Raw genomic sequence first — 18,934 nt, 5'->3', positions numbered from 1 at the left:
AACCCCTCTCAGCTGCAGTGGGAAGGTTAGATCTCCACTGACTGAAGCTGCTTCTTTGACAGTGGCAGCAACAAACAGAAAAGAAATAACTGCTCTAAAATGTAGCCGAACCCCTCTGCTACAAGTGTTTCTGCCCGGCAGTGTGACTCATAGCTGTAATTCCTAGTTAGATGCTTCTTTAATCAGCCAGGGCTTAACACCACTCAAAACCTGCTGAAACCTTGAGAGGTGTCAATGAGGCCCTGGGGCTTCACAGCTCTCTGCACTCACACATGGAGCCATGAGGCAGCGCTGCTCGCTTTCTAACAAGAGCTGCTTCTGTGTGTGTCGTGGCCTCTTTTAGAAGAAACTGCCTGTATAGAAACATGAAGCATGTGCTGGCAGACGCAGGCTGTGCAAGAACACTGTAGTGGATGTAAAAAGTGATCATCAGCTCATGTTTACAGTTAACTGTAATAACCCAGGCATGTCTGCACTGAGTGAGGTTGCAGAGCAGTGGATTTAAAAGACGACTGACGCAAAATCAACTTGTAAGTCTTGTAACTAACTTTTAACAGGTTAAATATTACATACGTACGTAATTTTTTAGGTAGATTAAAACAGAAACAATAAAAACTGAATGGTTTCAAGCTAAAAGTCAAAGAATTTTGCAGGAAAAGGAAGGAAAAGGGCACAAACACGAGATCTTAAAGGCGAACTCCGGTATTTTTAAACCTGGACCTTATTTCTGGCATGAAATGCGTTCATCTACTCACTGAGAACAGTTTGGTGAAAGTCGGCGTCCTTCAGAAGATATTTAGATAACTGGAGATCCATATAACGGAGTGAACGGGGCTTAGAGGATGCAGCCTCTAAATAAGGCATTATCTGTCTTTATTTCACAAAATGCAGCTGCAGCACAGCTCATTCACTCCGGTAAGAACGTCCATCTTACTCAAAGTCGTCGTTCACGTTGTCAAAACCTGATAAATATCGTGCCATGTTGCACAAAACTATCAGCAGCAAACTCTGTGTGAAGTTAGCCGACTGTCACAGAGCACGGAGTGAATGAGCTGTGCTGCAGGGGGGCGTGTGGATGAAGTGGTCCCAGTAGAGTGCCTGTGTAGAAATCCCTCCGTTAGCTCTCCTATAGCTGCTAGTAGCCACATAACAGCAGCTATGAGCTAACAGAGCTATAGTACGAGTTCATTCATTCATTCTTCTTAAAGTATTGGTGAAATAAAGACAGATGATGCCTTATTTAGAGGCTGCATCCTCTAAGCCCCATTAACTCTGTTATATGGATATACGCCGATCGCGAGGAATCTAAATATCTTCCGAAGGACGCCGACTTTCTCGGTGAGTAGATGAACGTATTTCATGCCAGAAATAAGGTTTAAAATACAGGAGTTCCCCTTTAACGTCATATTTTTGGAAGCAACACCAATTTCTCCAACTGAGTTTACGGTGTGCTATGATTTCTATCACTATACAGGCGTGATTCTGTTTGCATGCGAAACTCATGCCGAGGCCAGATCTCATGTTAATATCCTGTTTGATGTGTTGACTAAACATTGTAATCAGCTGGATGAACACTTCTCTCATCCACTTCAGAGCGGAGATCAGAGAGAGGCAAGCCAAATGATGAGCAACGTAGAAACAGAGTAAGATCGGTTCTTTGACTTTTGTCCAGCTACAAAATTACAAACAGAATATTTAAGAAGAAGAAAAAGGCAATGGTGACTTGTGTGAGTGAGCGGCTCGCTGCAGTGAATGGACTGTGTTCCCTGTTAATAAATGACCAGAGGAACAGAAACACAAACACCATAAACTAGGAAGATCACAGCGATGAGGCCGTGTGCTACGTGTGACTGACAGGACATCTCGTTTAAAAACATACATTTTGTGAGGAAATAATCACAGTTTTTACCCAAGTATGTCGGACCGTGAAATAGCAAATGTTGTATTTCATAAAGATAATCCTAATCCATGTCATTAAAATGTTTTCTCCCCTTGTTGTTGTCTGTCACACCGACAATAACTCTGTCAGCTCTGCTACTCATAGCCTTAGTCCAGGAAAAGACTGAAGACAGAAAGTTTCTCCCTGTGCACGGCCAGCTTGTTCTTACACTTCACCCGAACTAAGTCCAAACTAAAATGTGCATTAAGTGTATCATCTGTCCAACTACAACAGAACACTGAAACAATCGTCTGCAGTCAGACCAAAAATGAGATTAACAAGAAGTTCTGGGGCAGCTCCATTAGGTTATCAGAATCATAGAGGACATAAGTCGTGTTCAACACCTTCCTGAATACTCAACAGGAGCCACCGAATGCTGTTTCTGTCCTGAGAAGTCAAAGGTTTCCGCTGAAAAATTGATCCGAGAGACACGGTACAAGGTTTAGAACAAGCCTGTTGACATTTGACTAATTGCTACTGCAACAGATTTATTTGAAAGATTTATGTTCCCACACACTGCTTGTGCAATCGGAGTGGATGGTGATTGGCTTTCAAACTCATTGTGACATCATGTGGGAATGTATCCGAGTCTAAACCGGTCAGCCACAACATTAAAGCCACCGACAAGTTGTGCAACACCGCTCACCTCCTTAAAAAATAATGCTTACCCGGGAAAACCCTGCACCCAGGCATAGATGTTACTTTCAAACTTACCATCCACCTAAACATTTCTGCAGATCCCTCAGAAACCCCACAGGGCAACAACACTCTACAGTAACAGGCCATCCCAGCCGGACAACAGTGGGCTGTGGAAATCTGTTCAGGAAGTGCCCAAAGAACCCGTCCACCAAGCTCCCCACGTACAAATCTGACTGAGCTGACGGCATACGGGGGAGGCAAGCCAGATAAACAAAGACTCAACCCCTCAATGCACAGGGCCCGAAAGATCTACCGGTACTGCAAATGTCCCAGAGACAGCCACTCCAGGAGAGCCTGAGATGTTCTTTGTCACTGATCAGAGCCTACTTACGATTAAGGAGGTCGCAATGATTTGGCCGAACGCGTGTGTTATTCTGCACAGTGAGGGTTTATCATAGAAGTGAACTATCAGTCATTCATCTTCTATACCCGCTTAATGTTGTTGTTTATGTATTTAGCAGACGCTTTTATCGCGTGTAAGGGGGTCTTGCTTAAGGACCCCTACTGGAGGTAGTAGAACCTTTCATGCAGGGGATTTGAACCCAGGTCACCTACATGAAAGGTAGCAATCTAACCACTACACTATCCAGTCCTACAATCCGTTGGTCGGGTCGTGGGGGGGGGCAGGAGCCTATCCCAGCGGTCATCGGGTGAGAGGCGGGGTCACCCTGGACAGGTCGCCAGTCCATCACAGAGACAAACAACCACACTCACACTCACTCCTAAGGACAGTTTTTAGAGACACCAATCAACCTAACATGCAAGTTTTTGGGGGGTGGGAGGAAGCCGGAGAACTCACACATACACGGGGAGAACATGCAAACTCCACACAGAAAGGCCCCAGCTGGGGATCGAACCTGGAACCGACTGATGGTGCTAACCACCACACCACCGTGCAGCCCAAGGGAACCATCAATAATCCAAATTAGTCCTGGATCAAAGGGGACTTTTCTTCTGACTTTCAACCCAAATTTAGCTTTAACCTTTCACCAAGTGTCTGTCAGCTTGTAAGATGAATTTCTGAAGATCTAAAGCTCCAACAAGGCCATCAGTGATCATGCACACGGCCTGTATTTCCAAGAAGAAACGCATGGGGTATTTGGATCGATTCATTTTTCTAAGGCAATATCTTAAAAGATGTTATTACATAAGTGAAATGATGGAGAAAAAGGAGTAAACGTTCAAGGCTTCATGAGCCGACATGTACAACCAAAGCATCTCTTAGAGGAGAGGAGAAAAAGAGCAAACACTGGAGGTTTCTCTGAATGAGTGTGTGTATGTTACTCTCACCATTGCGCTGTGGAGGACCTCTGCCCATCTGCTGGTTCATGCCAAATGGGTCCTGAGGGTTTGGGTTCATAGCACTCGTATGCAGAGCAGAGTCTGAATTGGTTCTGAGTGGGAGGAAGAGGAGGAAGAGGAAAGTTATGCAGCGTATTCCAGCACCTTGGACAGAGGCAGAGGGTTTCTCGGGGGCCGTAAGGTCAGTGAATCATCCTGTTTCTTGCTCTGCCTCCACACGGCTGCATTCGCCTGCAGGCTCACGCTGACCTTACACATACACCCTCAGAGCGCTCAACTAACCGCTCATCGAAAACCTTTTAGCTCTGCGATGAAATAATCACCTTAAAGCACTTAATATGAACATTTTAATACTTGGTGTCCGTAATTAAACGGATACAGAGAAATCCAGCAAAATGTGCTTCTTAACAGATCATGAAAATCCACTATTTTTAGCGCCGCTTATGAATGTTCAGGAAAATAATTCTCTGAGAGCTTTTTCCTGGAACTGGCCGATATTCTTAGAAAATCTTTTCCTGTAACAGCCTGTAATTTTCAACTGGCAGCCATGAAAGATTATTTGAAGTTGTCACCATTTTCTTGCAGGTTTTGCTTCCTTTGTAAATTGCACAGCGCGAGGCACCATGAGTGCTTCATCACTTTGGCAACACGCTTTCCTTACTGTGAAGCTTCGTGTGCTTCTTTTACTCAGATGGAGGAAAAGTGTTGCTGGGGAGGTTAAATGGAAGCTGATCTAAATGCTTTGTGAGAATAGCTCAGTGGAGTTGGAGTGGGAAGGTTGGCGGTTCAATTCCCACTCAAAGATCGGTGAACTGACAGCTGGAGGGGTGGCAGTACCCCCCCATGCTCCTGTGAATGTATGGCATCTGTCTCTATGAGTGTGTGACCCTGTGCATGTGCAACAGGTGCCAACCTGGATGGGTTAAATGCAGAGGAGTAATTTTGTGTATTTCCTGCATCTACATGACAATAAATCTGATCTTAAGCTTAAAAAAAAGAAGAAATACAGTAAAATATTAAACAAAAAAACCTCCTTTCACTGCGCTAAATATATAGAATGCTAAGAACTAAGTGATAATCTGAAAAATTTGTTTAGGTTCTCTTAAAGACACTTTAATCTCTGTGGACTGAATACTTAAGTAGAATATTAAGCCTGACATATCACTTTGTTAAAGTAGGACACTGCACTTAGAAATGTTTGCTATCAAAAAGCCTTTAAATACTTCATGCTGGCAGTAAAGACTGGTAAGAATGAAAGTTATGGTAATATAATTTACTTAAAGGGGAAATGGGAAAATTATTTTCCTTAAACCCTGAAAAACTCCAGCCGACTACTGAAGAGGATGAAGCACAATTACATCCAGACTTTAAATGTAATTTGCCTGTTGTGTTAGTCCCAAAGTATGACCACAATCTTTTGTTTGAAAAGGCACTTATCAGCTTAAAGTTTTATAAAACACAGGCGTAGAAATCCAGAGGAAAAAGCTGCCATCTGAGCGGTGATCTGCCTGAACGCAGTGATTCAGTCTGTAAACTTGGATGATGGCGAGTTTGTGGTTCTGATGAAGTTGGTTGTTTTCCTGTGACGTACGTTAGCTTCGAAAGTGAAGGAACGTGTGAGATTATTCATTCCCAGAATCACAGATGAGAATTAAAAGCAGGCAGAATCGTCAGCGGTTCACTCCGTCCAGATGTTCAGCTCAGTGGCAGACAACACGGCGCCAGGCCATAATTCACCTGCTCACTGACATCTTTCTGGTCTCATTCTGGCCTTATAATAAAGAGGCTGCCCTCTGTTATGTGCATTTATAGTTTTTTTTCAAGGCAGATGGCCACCCTTGCTGTTTCTGGTTCTGCTGGAGGTTTCTTCCTGTTAAAAGAGAGTTTTCCTCCCCACTGTCGCCGCCTGCAAGCTCAGACTGAAGGACAGAACCAAGGAAAAGTTTCTATGCAATCCGCTGGTTTCCTTTTTTATTTGGCATTATATGAATGGGACTAATTTGGATTTTACTGAATTTGATTCCTACAAATTGGCCTGTATCTGAAGTGCCTTGGGATGGCATTATTTAGACATTAATTATGTTAAACCGGTCCCAACTGCCCTGTCTCTCATACTAAAACAGCTTTAAATGTTTGTTTTTTCCTCTCTTTCAAACCAAGGTCCTGGTACATGTTTCTATACTTTAACCCATATAAAACAAGTTGGTCAAATTTCTATCTGAGAGTGCAAAGTTTCAAAAGAAATTCATCAGAACATCTTTAAAGCAACATTTAAGAAACAAATACTTATTCAAATGAAGGTTCCACAAAATAATTTTTTGTGCTGTAGACACAAAGCCAAGTAAGAATATTTCCAGAGACAATAAAACACTGTAAGAAGGGTGTAAAAAGGCAGAAAATAAGAACATGTGAGTCAGGAGCCTTGGTGTTAGACTGCATGTGAGCCAAAGAGACCTAAAGCTGGGTTAGTGAGAGAAAACCTACTGATCAACGTGTCCGAAATACCACATGAAAAGATAGAACCGTGAAGAGAAACAAAGTAATCAAACATAACAGTCTGTAGCTGAGACTCTGAGGATCTCAGCGCTTCAGTGAAACAAAGGAGAGAAAGGAGTTAGTGAAATGCTACAAATCAAACTGCAGGTTATAAAAGAGGGGAACCAGGACTTTATGCAGCCAAGAGGGATGCAGAAAAGACAAAGAGCACAACTGTTGGCCTTGGTGAGCGAGGGACAAAGCTGCAAAGATAGACTGATCGAAAGAGAGATATGAAGAAGGATCGGGGTTATGGGTCACCTGTTGAGTTGTGATATTAATCTAAACCCAGGCCGTTTTTCCTCAGTCCATGGCTGTTGTTCCCTTCAAAGACAGAGGAAAAGTATGACAGAAAGAGTTACTGGGTGAAAGCAGAGAGCCCTGGCACCTCCCGTAAAGAATGTGGAGAAAATATCCTGCAAAAAAAACACAATATGCTTGTGCTGGTACATGTGTGGAGAGAGAAAAAAGACCCTGGAAAACACTCAAGACAGCACAACACTGTTCGATGTATGAGAAAAACGAAAAGACAAAAAGGGAGAAGCGTGACGAGGTGGAAAAAACCGAAGCCAAACACCGGAGTGATAACTAGAAGGACTGCGAGCCACAGATTAGGAACCATTCAAACTGGTTCAATCGTTCATGGCGGCGAGAGCAAAGTGGGAAACAACTCAAACAACTCGATGTGAAGAGTCACTGTCAAAGCCTGACATGGAGCGAGAGCAGCGGCTAAACGCTCAGACTGAAGGGCTTAAAAACAGAAGTCTTCTGAAAGAATACAACATGGCCGACAGAACAGAAGAATATGGCGAGAACACCTCACATTCTCCGACCCAAAAATACAGAAAACCACTTCCTGTTTTCCAGAATCAATTTAAATAGAATTTCAGGACTTTATTTGTGGCCAAACTCTACCCAAAGCAGCTGCTGAGATGGAGGATGTTGAGCAAAAGTCCTGAGCCACCCCCCCCCCTATACTGCCAGGAAAACAGGAAAAAGCTGCAGGGATTTACAGAAATGGGATAAAAACACAGTAAATAAAGAAAAAACTCAGTTTTTATGATTTTAACGAGCTTTAAGGTGAATATCTGGTCTGAGCTCCTTTATTCTCCAACACAGCCTGAACCCTCTGAGACAAGCTTTCTGTCATTTCTTTAAGGAGTCTTCAGGAATAGTTCTCCAGGCTTCTTGAAGGACATCCCAAAGCTCTTCTTTGGATGTGGGCTGCCTTTTGTTCCGTTCTCTGTCAGATGATCCCACACTGCTTCAATAATGTTGAGGTCCGGGCTCTGGGGAGGATTCATCCCTCCATAAGACCTGTTGCCACTGATTTTCAGTCCACTTCTTGTGTCATTTGGCATAGCTCAGCCTTTTCTCCCTGTTTCCCTTCCTTAAGAATGGCTTCTTGACAGCCACCCTTCCATGGAGACCATTTCTGATGAGGCTTGGGCCAACAGTAGATGGATCAGCTGAAGGTCCAGATGCATCTCTCAGGTCCTGTCAGGTCACAGCTGGATTTTTTCCTCTTTCTTAAGGACATCACTTTCAGATCCTGTTCATCTGCTGTAGATAATTTTTTAAGCCTGACACTTCTTCTTTTGTCCTCCACTTGTCCAGTTTCCTTAATTTTGCTCAGAGGACACACACCAGGCTGAGATATGCCAAGTTTCCAGCTTTTTTGGAATCACCTTGTTTTTGCCAAACTGTTATCTTTGATATGGATCTTTCCTATTTGTTATGTGTAGAAAAAAAACTGGTTCATCCTTTGACTGTGGTGCCTTCAGCTTAGTATTAAATGACTTATTAAACAAACAAAAAAGGAAAAAAAATCCTCTGGACTGAAAATCTAAACCCAAAAACACTAAATTCCTTCAGAAAGCCTGGAGAACTGTTGCTCAACACCACTTAAAACGATTTCCAGAAAGTCTGGTTGTTTGTAAGCAAAATATAAAGAACAAATGAGGGCTTTCTCAAGAGTTTTGCACAGTACTGCAGAAACATGTTGGTGTCTCTGGAAATGAGTTGAAGAGCAGAAACAAATAGGCAGGAAAAAACAAGTGAACTTCTCAGGGTAAAAGGGAGGTTTTTTACTGGCAATGTTAGCAACTTCACAGGTCTAAGCTAACAACTTGGTGAGTACAATGCTATTATCACCAACAGGGCTGTTTGACAACAAGCCTGGATTAACCTGCTGGGGCACCTGGGGAAAAACAAGCTGTGAGCCCATACTGAATCCGTCCTTCCACTGCCTGTGCCTTTGGATGCTTTGTATAGTTCAATTATATCAGGTAACGAGTACCTGTTGCAGCACCTTTTATTTGTCAGCTGGTTAGCGGTGCACGGACACAGCAAATAGCTGATGGTGGCGCAGTGATTAGCAGCTTGAAGCTGCTGGGTGACTCAGTCCCATCTGTGTGAAGTTTGCAGGTTCACTCAGAGCATGTCTGGAGGCATGCAGCTGGCTTATTTGACCACACTAAAGTGCCTGTGTGTGAATGTGCTCTGCACCAACCTCACCACTTACTTGTGACCTCTCCAGGCTGCATGCACTTTGTAAATGATGCGTAGTAAAGTAACCATGTCTAAAAGGAAAAGCTACTCACAACAATATTAATAAATGCTGTGGTCAGAGCCAGCTTCTTCTGGCTGAAGACTTTGCTAAAGTCAAGCCCATTTCTCGTCTTCGCTCACTTTAAAACGTAATTCATGCTTTTATTGCATTCAGCCTGGATTAGTGTAATAGTCTATTTGGGTATCAGCCAGTTCCTGCTTTTTGTCTGCAACTTGTTCAAAACTCTGCAGCTCGACAGCCGACAGGCAGACAACAAGCACGAGACCCCATTTCCAGTCTCTGACTGACTTTATCTGCAAAGTAACAGCATGGTCCTTCATATTAGGACCTCACCAACACTTCACATTTCCTAAAACCTATCTTAAAACTCATTCTTTGGCATTTAAATAGGACTGAGTTTAGAAATGTGCTTCCATTTTGGCTTTGGAACACCCCAGTTTCCTTCTGGAAGAGCTGGAGCTGGTGGTTGGGGAAAGGGAGGTCTGCGGATATGGCAGAAAACGGATGGAAGGAATGTTTTTGTCGTCTTTTACTGTTCTGTTTTGCTTTTATCCTTTTCTGTATATTCCTTTAGGTGTGCATCATGCTGGCCGAGGCTTGCTGTTTTACACGTTGTTCCGAGCTTTTCATACCACTTGTGCATGCATTTTGCATGTTCGGCACAAACTGATCATCCTACAATAAGGGTGCAATGATTAGTCGACAAGAATAGATAGAAAAATAGATAACATAATTAGTCGCCGACTATTTAATTGTCGGTTACGTCATCACACGTCTTTTTCACGTTGATGAGCAGAACATCATTTTTCGTACGGAGTGAGTCCTCTCACTTCCTATCTATCTCTGCTTAGAGACGCATGCGCGTTACGGTAAATAATAGCGGGAGATGACCTGTAGAAACAGTGAAATGGCTGCGGCTGAATGATCGTCCTCTTGTTCAAAAGAGTCCAGGGTCTGGCAGCATTTCACCCTCAACACCTGCAAGTTTTGTAAAGCCGACCTCACGTCTGTCACGCATGAACATTTGAAGAGGAAGCACGTTGAAGCTCGAGGAGACACAGTCTCACCACGGTATTTAGATATTTAGCTTGTTAGCATAGCCTGCTAGCTAAATAAGCCGAGTTGTCTTGGATTTTAACACTAAAATGCAACATTAAAATTGTTTTATTCAACTTCACAGTCCACAGTTACAACCAGGCTGTATTTATTTGACCGTTGGTGCATTACTGCCAGCTGTCTGATTAGCATTTTCAGTTAATGATAAAAGTCGAGATGAAATATGGCTTGAATGTATCCTTTTTAAGTTTTAATTATCGTTTTAATTAGTAATTAACCGATTAGTCGATTAATCGTTTCAATTTCAAACCAACGTTCAACACTTTGAATGTTAACACCTGTGAAGTGAAACTACCAGAATCCTAAAGGCTCATCAGCTTTGAGAGAAGACCACCAGTCAGCTGCTATCTGGTGTCTTTTAATGCACTCTGACATTTGATGAGCAGTTTAAAACAAAGCAGGCTAACTACAACACCTCTATGTGTGTCACATTACCTGGCTTGGTGATGCTTGTGACTCTAGGTTATACGGTCTATACTTATATTTAGATATATGACGCAGGCTGAGGAATGCTGGGTAGTTGTGGCACTTCCCCTTGACAACGAGTCTCCAAAACAAACTCGCACAACAACAGGTTAATTTTTTGTTTGTGACAGCCAAGAGTTTAAAGCTGAGATTAATAGTTAAAGTCGTCAAACAGTCTCATTTAATCCGTGTCTGAATGCGAGATACAATACTTTCTTTTTTTAAAAGTACTCCGGAGAGCCTGATTTGCAGGGATGGCGGGTTTAGGATTTAAAGGTGAAGAAATAATGGCGATCAGATCAACTACATGGAGGATAAAAGCCCTCAAGATCATCTCCCTAAGAGACAGTGGTGGAAAAAAATGTTACATCTGTTATCTGGAAAGCTATATAAGCAGATATCAAAGTCTCCGGGGAAGCATAGTCGGAGATTTCATCCCGAGAGAGGCTGGTACATGAGCAGCAAGCCAAAGATGGGTGAATGGGATAGAGGGAGGGCGTGGGACTGGACTGAGGCTCTGACCCCGAAACAGATGGCCTCTAAAGGGACCCAGGATTGTACTCAGGTCTGATGAATCGAGGCCCCTGTTAGAACCGCTCTTCCCAGACAGCAGCATGCAGTGTCTGTAGATCCAATATAGTTGAACTCTGAAAGGCGATTTCCGTAAAAACTCAGCCCGGCTCGCTGCAAACCGACATATCAGGGGAATTTTTTACTTTTTGGCTCAAATGAGAAAAATAATAATAAAAAAAAACCTAAAAAAAGAATCCAGGGAGCAGATAACAATCTGTTGGCCAGGCTGCTAGTCATGGAGCGGTTAAAGGCTATGTGAACAGCTCTGTTCCCCAGCATTTCTGTCATGCCAGGCATCTCTCAGCAAAGGCCCACAGCCTTTGAGATTCAACGAATAAAAGCAGGAACACACGCGTATGTGCCTGTAATACATGAACAGCATACAGAAATAACAGTATATCGAATTAGCATTTCATTCCAGCATCCTTCTCCCTTAAGACAGCTAAAACGTATAAGTCCTGTTTGTCTTCAGGCTGTTACAGTACTGTCATTACATTACATCATCCGAATGTCTCAGTACTGCTGGACAGCACTGTGCAGCACAGTATTTTAATTAATGGTGCATTAAAACCTGCGCACTCGCTGCACATTTGTCCCGGGTTCCTTAAACTGATGGGATTAATCTTACAGATGTTTGCTGCAGTTAAACGGTTAAAGCGCTTTGTGGTTCTCGTCCACGAACCATAATGATGTGCAGATGTTGTAATCACTTACGGCCTCATGCTCTCCTGAGACGGACAAGCAGGGAATCTGCTTACAATACGCTGCAGTAGAAGAGATGAACACTGAAAACTGATTTTTCTTTAGTGGGACCTCCGATCACACGAATGGAACCGAACCTCTAAAACCTGGCATCTTCCCACACTATGTTAGCTCTATATTTAAGCTACAAGTTCTGACAGAAAGTACCCAACAGTGAGGAGATTCCCCTCTCGTGGTTGTCCACAGGACAAGAGGAGTAGTCCTATTAAGTGAGCTTATCAAACTATAACTGGAGCTCAACTTTCCTGTGCATGGACTGTTGGGTACGGCCCTGATAAGCAGCTCAGTTTCATCCTGGTTCTTAGATGATTATACAGTTTCACTAAAGCAGTCAAGATATGTCTGAGCACCACGATAGTTTCTGATAACAGCGTGAAAAGGAAAGCAGATTGGATAATATACGGGGATTTTCTAGCATTGAACTGTGGAAACATTGTGGTACGGTGTGATGGAATGACATCATTTTCAAATGCATTGTTGAGCTTTAACTTCAGCTGCTCTAGGCTTGCTTTGGGTGTAGAATCTTTCTGCTCTGAGAACTGCTTTTTGCATCTCATGTTTAAACAACCCCTCCATATTTCTTAATCCAGTCACCTCTTTTCTTGGCTGATTTAACGCTGAAAGCTGGCGTTTCAGGGAGGTTATCAGCAAACCTTTGAAATTAATGGAAGAGCTGGGAGTGCTCGTGTTTGTCTTGGCTGAACCTTCAAGCCACGCCAATAAGCAGTAACGCATTAGTTTGCAGTTAGAACTTCAACATTTCTGATGGTCTGTAAATTATCTGATATTATCCACATGGAGCTGGGTGTTTGGACTCAGCCTGTTTAAGCCAACATGTATCCCCCCCCCCCTCTCCAACAGAGATGTGAGCCAAAATCCACAGCTGAGGGGGAAGTTTATCCCTGTTGCACACTGTGACAACAATCTGCTGCAGGTTGGAGCAGGAGGCTCAGTTTGGCCTGCAGAGACTTGACAGGGCTGCTGCCAGTCAGAGAGAGGCAGGGTTGGGAGAGAAGAAGAAGAAGAAGAAGAAGAAATGGGGTGCACACATCAGGCTAACTGTCACGAAAAATAAAACACCGTCATGGTGGCTACACATCTGTGAACACAATGAGATTAAGATCAGAATAAGACACCAGTTATGAGCTAACACGTTGTGTCAATAAACATGCAATCTGCAGATTTATAAAAGAAAACTGTCACAATATGCTTTGGGAATTCGGTTTATAGCCCATAACGAAGCGGGTTTATGTCGCAGAAAGATTGTGTCAGAGCTTCACGTCACATCAGTATTATTCTCGGGTCAGTTAGCAAAGCCTGCATGTGTCCCCGTGATGGAAGATTCCATCAAATGTGCTCATATTTTAAGATTAGAAGACTTGACGCTCGTTCATTCATTGAGAAAACAGCCTGGAACAAAGCGGGGCTGCTCAAATTGAACGTGAGAGTCAGCTTTCGGTGCATTGTGCCACATGGCTCTCACAGAATCACACCCACTCTGAAGGCACTGACGTCTGGTTGCTCCGTAAGGACATTTGTCAGCCAACCTGTTTTGTGCTGTCAACAATGAGAGGGCGTGGGCCTTGTTCACTTCTACAGTACAAGCTGTTATAGTAGGCTCAACACTGAGCCTGGCCAGTGTCTGTGGAAGGAGACAAGGCAGGGTGATTGGCAGCTGGCCAAGACAGCACACTAAACACAAATGTGGAGACAAAGCAAGACTGACAGAGAGTGAGCGGGGAGGAGCTTGGCAGAGCTTTTTATCACAGGCCCATAATTCACTCCCTTGTAAACACGGAGAGAAAGCTGTCTGCCAATACTCTGCTGCTCTACGTGGGCACAGTCGGAGCAGGAAAAAAGAGATCTTGTGGCCAGCTCATCCAGCATTGTGCTCTGAGAGTTTGAATTTCAGCTAAGTTGCACATTCTGCACCACAGGCCAGTGGCAACACAAAATATCCGAACAATGGGAGAACCGCTTTTGGGCATGACCTTTAAAGCAAAAGGCTATCTGTCAAACACCTTTAGTCTGATGCAGCCTTCCCAGGGTTAACAGCATTGTCACACACAGAAAAAAATAGAGGCCACCAAACTCCACCCATCACTCAGCTCTTCCCTCTCATTCACATCTCTGATTTGTGTTTGATCAAGATGGCTGACGTGTGGAGTAAATACAGGTCGTTCCAAACAGGAAGCACACGGGCAGCAGGAAGCAGTTCCTGCTGTAAAACATGTTGGTGGGAGGAAGGATTCTGCTCAACGGAGCAGCCACTCACCTTCTCCAGTTGTTGTCCGGAGGTGGGGACAGGTACACTGCTCCATACGGAGAGCTCTCCATGTGGGCTTTCGTTAAGGAAATTAGTGAAACAAACACAGAAACTTCACAGCAAGGTCAACCAGAAAAGACATGGAGGAGAACGTGAGTTTGACTGATTGTAAAGACAAGGATGTAATCTGCTCATGAGTCGTATCATGGAAAGATAACTTTGAACTCCCAAAAACTTTTGAGCAGTGTTGGATTAACAGCTGGAAGACTCAGGGCCGCAGCCTCACCTAAAAAGCTGTCCTTTTGACAAAAAGTCTCCGTAAACACTGGAAACGACCCAAGACGCTGTAGTACATATGCCAGGCCTGCATGTGGCGCTGTGACGCCGCCACACCAATACACTGAAACCAGAAGAGGAGCCATGGAGCATGTCTATACAGGCATAAAGGATCTTTATAATGTCCGTGTGTAAAGGTAGAACAAGCCTGTAGTCCGCCATTGTTGTTGTTGTTCTGACCATAGATAGAAAGTTTGGAAAAATACAAGTACAAAGGACTTAAAGTTTTATTCTTTAAATGTCTATCTGACGGCGGCTGAGGTTAATGGTTAGAGAGGCGGAGCTTATACGTCATCGTTTCCCACTCTGGGTTTCACCGGTTTCACACCTCGAAAAAGCCGGATCCGTCTGGTCGCGAGGCCGAAATTATAAAGTATTTATGCAGATTCGACAAAAACGTTCTCGTGTGGACGGCCCGAAGCAGAGTTCCTGACATGAGGCGCATTCCCACTGTAGGAACCTTCTGCAGTTCCTGGAACCTTTTCAGGAGTTGGGCCGTTTTTTCGTGCATTCAGATCACGGCCCTCAGTTCCTGGAACCATTTGAGCTCCTTCAGGGTCTTTTCTGGGCTCCACAGGAACATGACGTAGGTGTTTGGTGGCTGTAGCTCCGCCCCTTGTCTGAAATGTTTCCTCATACGACACGGACCCAACCGGCGCCTGTTTAATAAGTTAAACTCAGACGTCGTCTCCTTTGTCTGCGGCGCTCTGCTCTCCTTCTTTCCTCCATGAAACGAAGAAGTATCGCCCGCTGCTGGATTCTTCGTCTCCTGACTCTCGCTGTGCGCTCTTCCAGCCTCCATCTCAGACGCCTGATGTGATCGTCCATGATTAATATCACCGCCATGCAGACCATGAACACGGCGGCCTCCTCGCTCTCCATGTTAGCTTCTTGGTGCTGTTGTTTTCTTCTCTCCTTACTTTTCCCGGGTTTTGTTTTGTTGCTGAGTGGCGCTAAAGTAACACGTCTGTCGCAGACGGCTGCATCACATCAGTCCCTGTCGAGGCCCCCGACTCATGTGAGAATGCAAAATTAAACGGTTCCCCTGGAGAAGGGCAGGTCTTATGACTAAATCAGAGGTGGAAGGTTCTTAGAACTAAGTTCTTAGAACGTCTCTGTCCGAAAGCAGCTATTGTGTGCAGAACTGCAGGTCAGAAAGTTCTGTGTGGGTCGTTGCTCTGGTGTTGAAACAAATTAAATCAAAGAGCCGCAGCACTGCTCCAAAACTCCTCTGTTTAGGCCTCGCACAAATTTATCAGTGGCGGTAGATTTTACAAAGCCCGGAGGTCTGTTGCCACTCATGGAATCTAACAACAAACACGGGATAAGCCCCTAAAACATACACAAACACAAACTAAGTGGGAAGGACTACTCTCCGACTGAGCCTTCTCCAAACATGGAACAGAACAATCCAGTCAAACAGGATTAACAACTCTCTAATTACAGAGTACAGTGGTGGCCCCCAAATGTGCAATCAACACCTTTGAGTGTGGTTTCAAACAAAGAATGAACACCTTTTTCTTTTTTTTAGATAAAAACATCTCCCTCCATTTCTTTGGGCCACAAAACACCTTTTCAATGTGAGTCGAAATTCATCTTCTACACTTTCAACATGTGTTAGAACTCCTAATTAAAATTAAAATCTAACAAAACTCCACGTTACTATAGAGGATGGCCAGGCTCACCTGGTTGTGATTAGATTACTGTGAAAAAGAAGCTGCTTCTGATGCGTTTTGACTGTTTTTCCTCAACAGAAATTACCTCCAAAAGCCATTACAGTAGAGAAAAAAGTCTGTTGTAGTTGTATACCACAGAAATATAGGTTCGTATGACGTTGGATGCTGATACACAGAGCAAACCCCCCTCCAGTGACGACAGGTCACTGAATCATTGCTGTCCTGAGGCCGAGAGAACAAAACAAAGCCAAACAAACAAGCAAAAACATGAATTCATCAAAACTCGGAGCCGGGTGGTGCAGTGGGCAACATGCAGACCCATCCCATGGGCCTTCCTTCGTTACCCTATCTGAAAAGCAGGAAAGAGAAGAAAACCAAGGGACTGAGATCACGTGCACAGTAATCTGGGACGGCACACGCACGTCTCATACAACTTGGAAGAAGTGTCTTCATTGGGCTCAGTTTTCAGGAGGATGTTCCATTCTTTAAAGGCTTAACTGATATTATTTCAGGGTCTGAATTCAACTTTTCACATTCAAATTGCTTACTGGTAACAGAGCTCATATAGCACAATCTGACCTATGAAACAATGAGAAGCCCGCACTAAATCACTGTAGACGGAGAAAATTAGAACAAATAAATTGCAATATTGGTTCCGTTCTCCTTCTCTGTTCAACATTAAAAGATAAACTCCTAAAAACAACCTCTGACTGACCATTAGGCAGAAGAAAAGCGCACCATCTCTGCGTCACATTTCAAATTATCATAATGACTAATTCCCCTCCTGAGGCTGCAAAACAGCTGCCTACACTCGTAAGTGTTATCCCGTTTGAAACCACACATGCAGGAAAAAACATGACGACCACCTGGAAGGCACAGCACCTGCTTACACATCGCCGATTAACCTTTCAGGATGACGACAACACAAAGATCTCCTGCTGCCACTGAATTAGCTCTGAAAGGATATCTGCCGTCCGTGCTTGTCAATGGGTCGGCGATGGGGAGAGTTGATGCGGTTGCGGTCCCTGTGGACCCTCTCGACCAGCCCATGGTGGCGGGTCCCTCGGACCGAGTCGAACCCTGAATGGAAGCCACCCTGAAAGGGACAAGAAGAGGATGTTCACATCAAAGATACAGTTTCCCAAAGGTTTCCCAAAGGTAAGGCGAGGAGTGTTGTCCTGAAGGAGGTCAAAGTGGAGCCGGTATTCTGCAGAATGCTTTAATTCAGCTGGGAAACCGACATCCTGCCTGCTCTCTGCTGCTTACAGACATAAAATCCTATCAAGCTTACAATAACAGCGGCAGAGAAATGAACAAATGCATGGAAATTATTTGTATTACACTTAATTGTCAGCTTAAAGTTCATTATAAACAGCCTTAAAGTGCCTACAGTAACCCTGAAAGGGACAAGAAGAGATGTTCACATCAAAGATATAACAGTTTCCCAAAGGTAAGGCGAGGAGGGAATAAGTGTTGTCCTGAAGGAGGTCAAAGTGGAGCCGGTATTCTGCAGAATGCTTTAATTCAGCAGGGAAACCGACATCCTGCCTGCTCTCTGCTGCTTACAGACATAAAATCCTATCAAGCTTACAATAACAGCGGCAGAGAAATTAACAAATGCATGGAAATGATTTGTATTACACTTAATTGTCAGCTTAAAGTTCATTATAACAGCCTTAAAGTGCCTACAGTAACATAACAGTTAAGCCCGTTCAGACATGCGGCGCTTTCAGTAACCGCCAGCAGGTGTGTGTGTGTGTGTCTGAACGAGCACCCTGATGACTTTCTGCATTCATTTGAGATCTCACCAGTTCACACCTACTTAAATGCCTTTTGCACAGCACAAGTCCCATTAACAGACAGGTATGCACGGTTGAAGTGGGTCTTAATTTGCTGTTTCATTGTCTTTTTCGACAGCTGGTGTAACTGAAAAATCCATTTACATGTTCTCAGAGTTTTCCTCAAGTCACCGTGGAGCGCCACACCTCATGTTATACAAAGCAGGGGAGGGGAGAGGGAGGACAAAGGCTGTCACAACAGCAGAATTTCACACTTGAGACGGATGCCATCTTTCATACAAAGGAGGGAAAAAATGACAAAAATGAGATGCATTACTTTTTAAAATAAAAACGGGAACAATAAACAACAACAACAAGAATAACTTTTAACTTTTCTCATCGAAAGTTGCTCTAAAAGTCACCGTCTTAAGTCATCTTAAGTGAGTTTTCTGCACAGAACACCGTGCTGAGAGCGTCAGCTCGGCGGTGTGTGAGGGGGGGGGGGCTTTGTGGCTGCCTGACTGTGTCTGGATGTGTGAAGTTGTGTCCAATATTCACTTTAGAGTGGCCCTGGAAGCGAGGAGCCAGGTGTTGAACCAGTGCAGCTATTCAAAGTCTGAATTTATCTCAAGGAGATAAACTGACAATTTAATTCATCGACTTCTATTTCTGCACGAGTGACAATGGAAACAGATTTATTAGCCGAGGCCTACTGTATCCCACTGATTTTGTGTGTCATCCACAAACACATGAGCTGCAAAGCATTAGGAAGTTCTACATTAAACAGACTACATTTATTTCACCCAACAAGGATCAACAATTAATCATCTAAAGGAATCTGGGAGCCAGAAGAGAAAGTGAATGGACAAAATGAGAGTGTCTCTCTCTCTGAGTAGGGATTGATTTCCAGGTGAG

At 43.8% G+C, this 18,934-nt stretch overlaps 1 protein-coding gene across 6 annotated transcripts in view; it reads right to left on the bottom strand.

Moving 5' to 3' along the window:
- The window catches only part of crtc3 (CREB regulated transcription coactivator 3), a 44,040-nt gene that overhangs the window by 14,932 nt on the left and 10,174 nt on the right, over nt 1–18,934 (bottom strand). For 4 of the 6 annotated variants that reach the window (XM_072379916.1, XM_072379917.1, XM_072379918.1 and 1 more), the window contains exons 3-6: nt 17,209–17,337; nt 14,239–14,300; nt 6,737–6,799; nt 3,929–4,032 (exon numbers count right to left, since the gene is read on the bottom strand). In XM_072379916.1, coding sequence (XP_072236017.1) covers nt 3,929–4,032; nt 6,737–6,799; nt 14,239–14,300; nt 17,209–17,337 — 358 coding nt within the window. The remainder of the gene's footprint in view (nt 1–3,928; nt 4,033–6,736; nt 6,800–14,238; nt 14,301–17,208; nt 17,338–18,934) is intronic. The other 2 variants (XM_072379920.1, XM_072379921.1) reach the window with 1 other exon arrangement.

Source organism: Leuresthes tenuis, unplaced genomic scaffold, assembly GCF_036924035.1.
Source record: "Leuresthes tenuis unplaced genomic scaffold, fLeuTen1.0.hap1 SCAF_2, whole genome shotgun sequence".
NCBI classification, from domain to species: Eukaryota; Metazoa; Chordata; class Actinopteri; order Atheriniformes; family Atherinopsidae; genus Leuresthes; species Leuresthes tenuis.
Note: the sequence above shows the minus strand (reverse complement) of the source record. Positions and strands in the feature narration are given on the sequence as shown.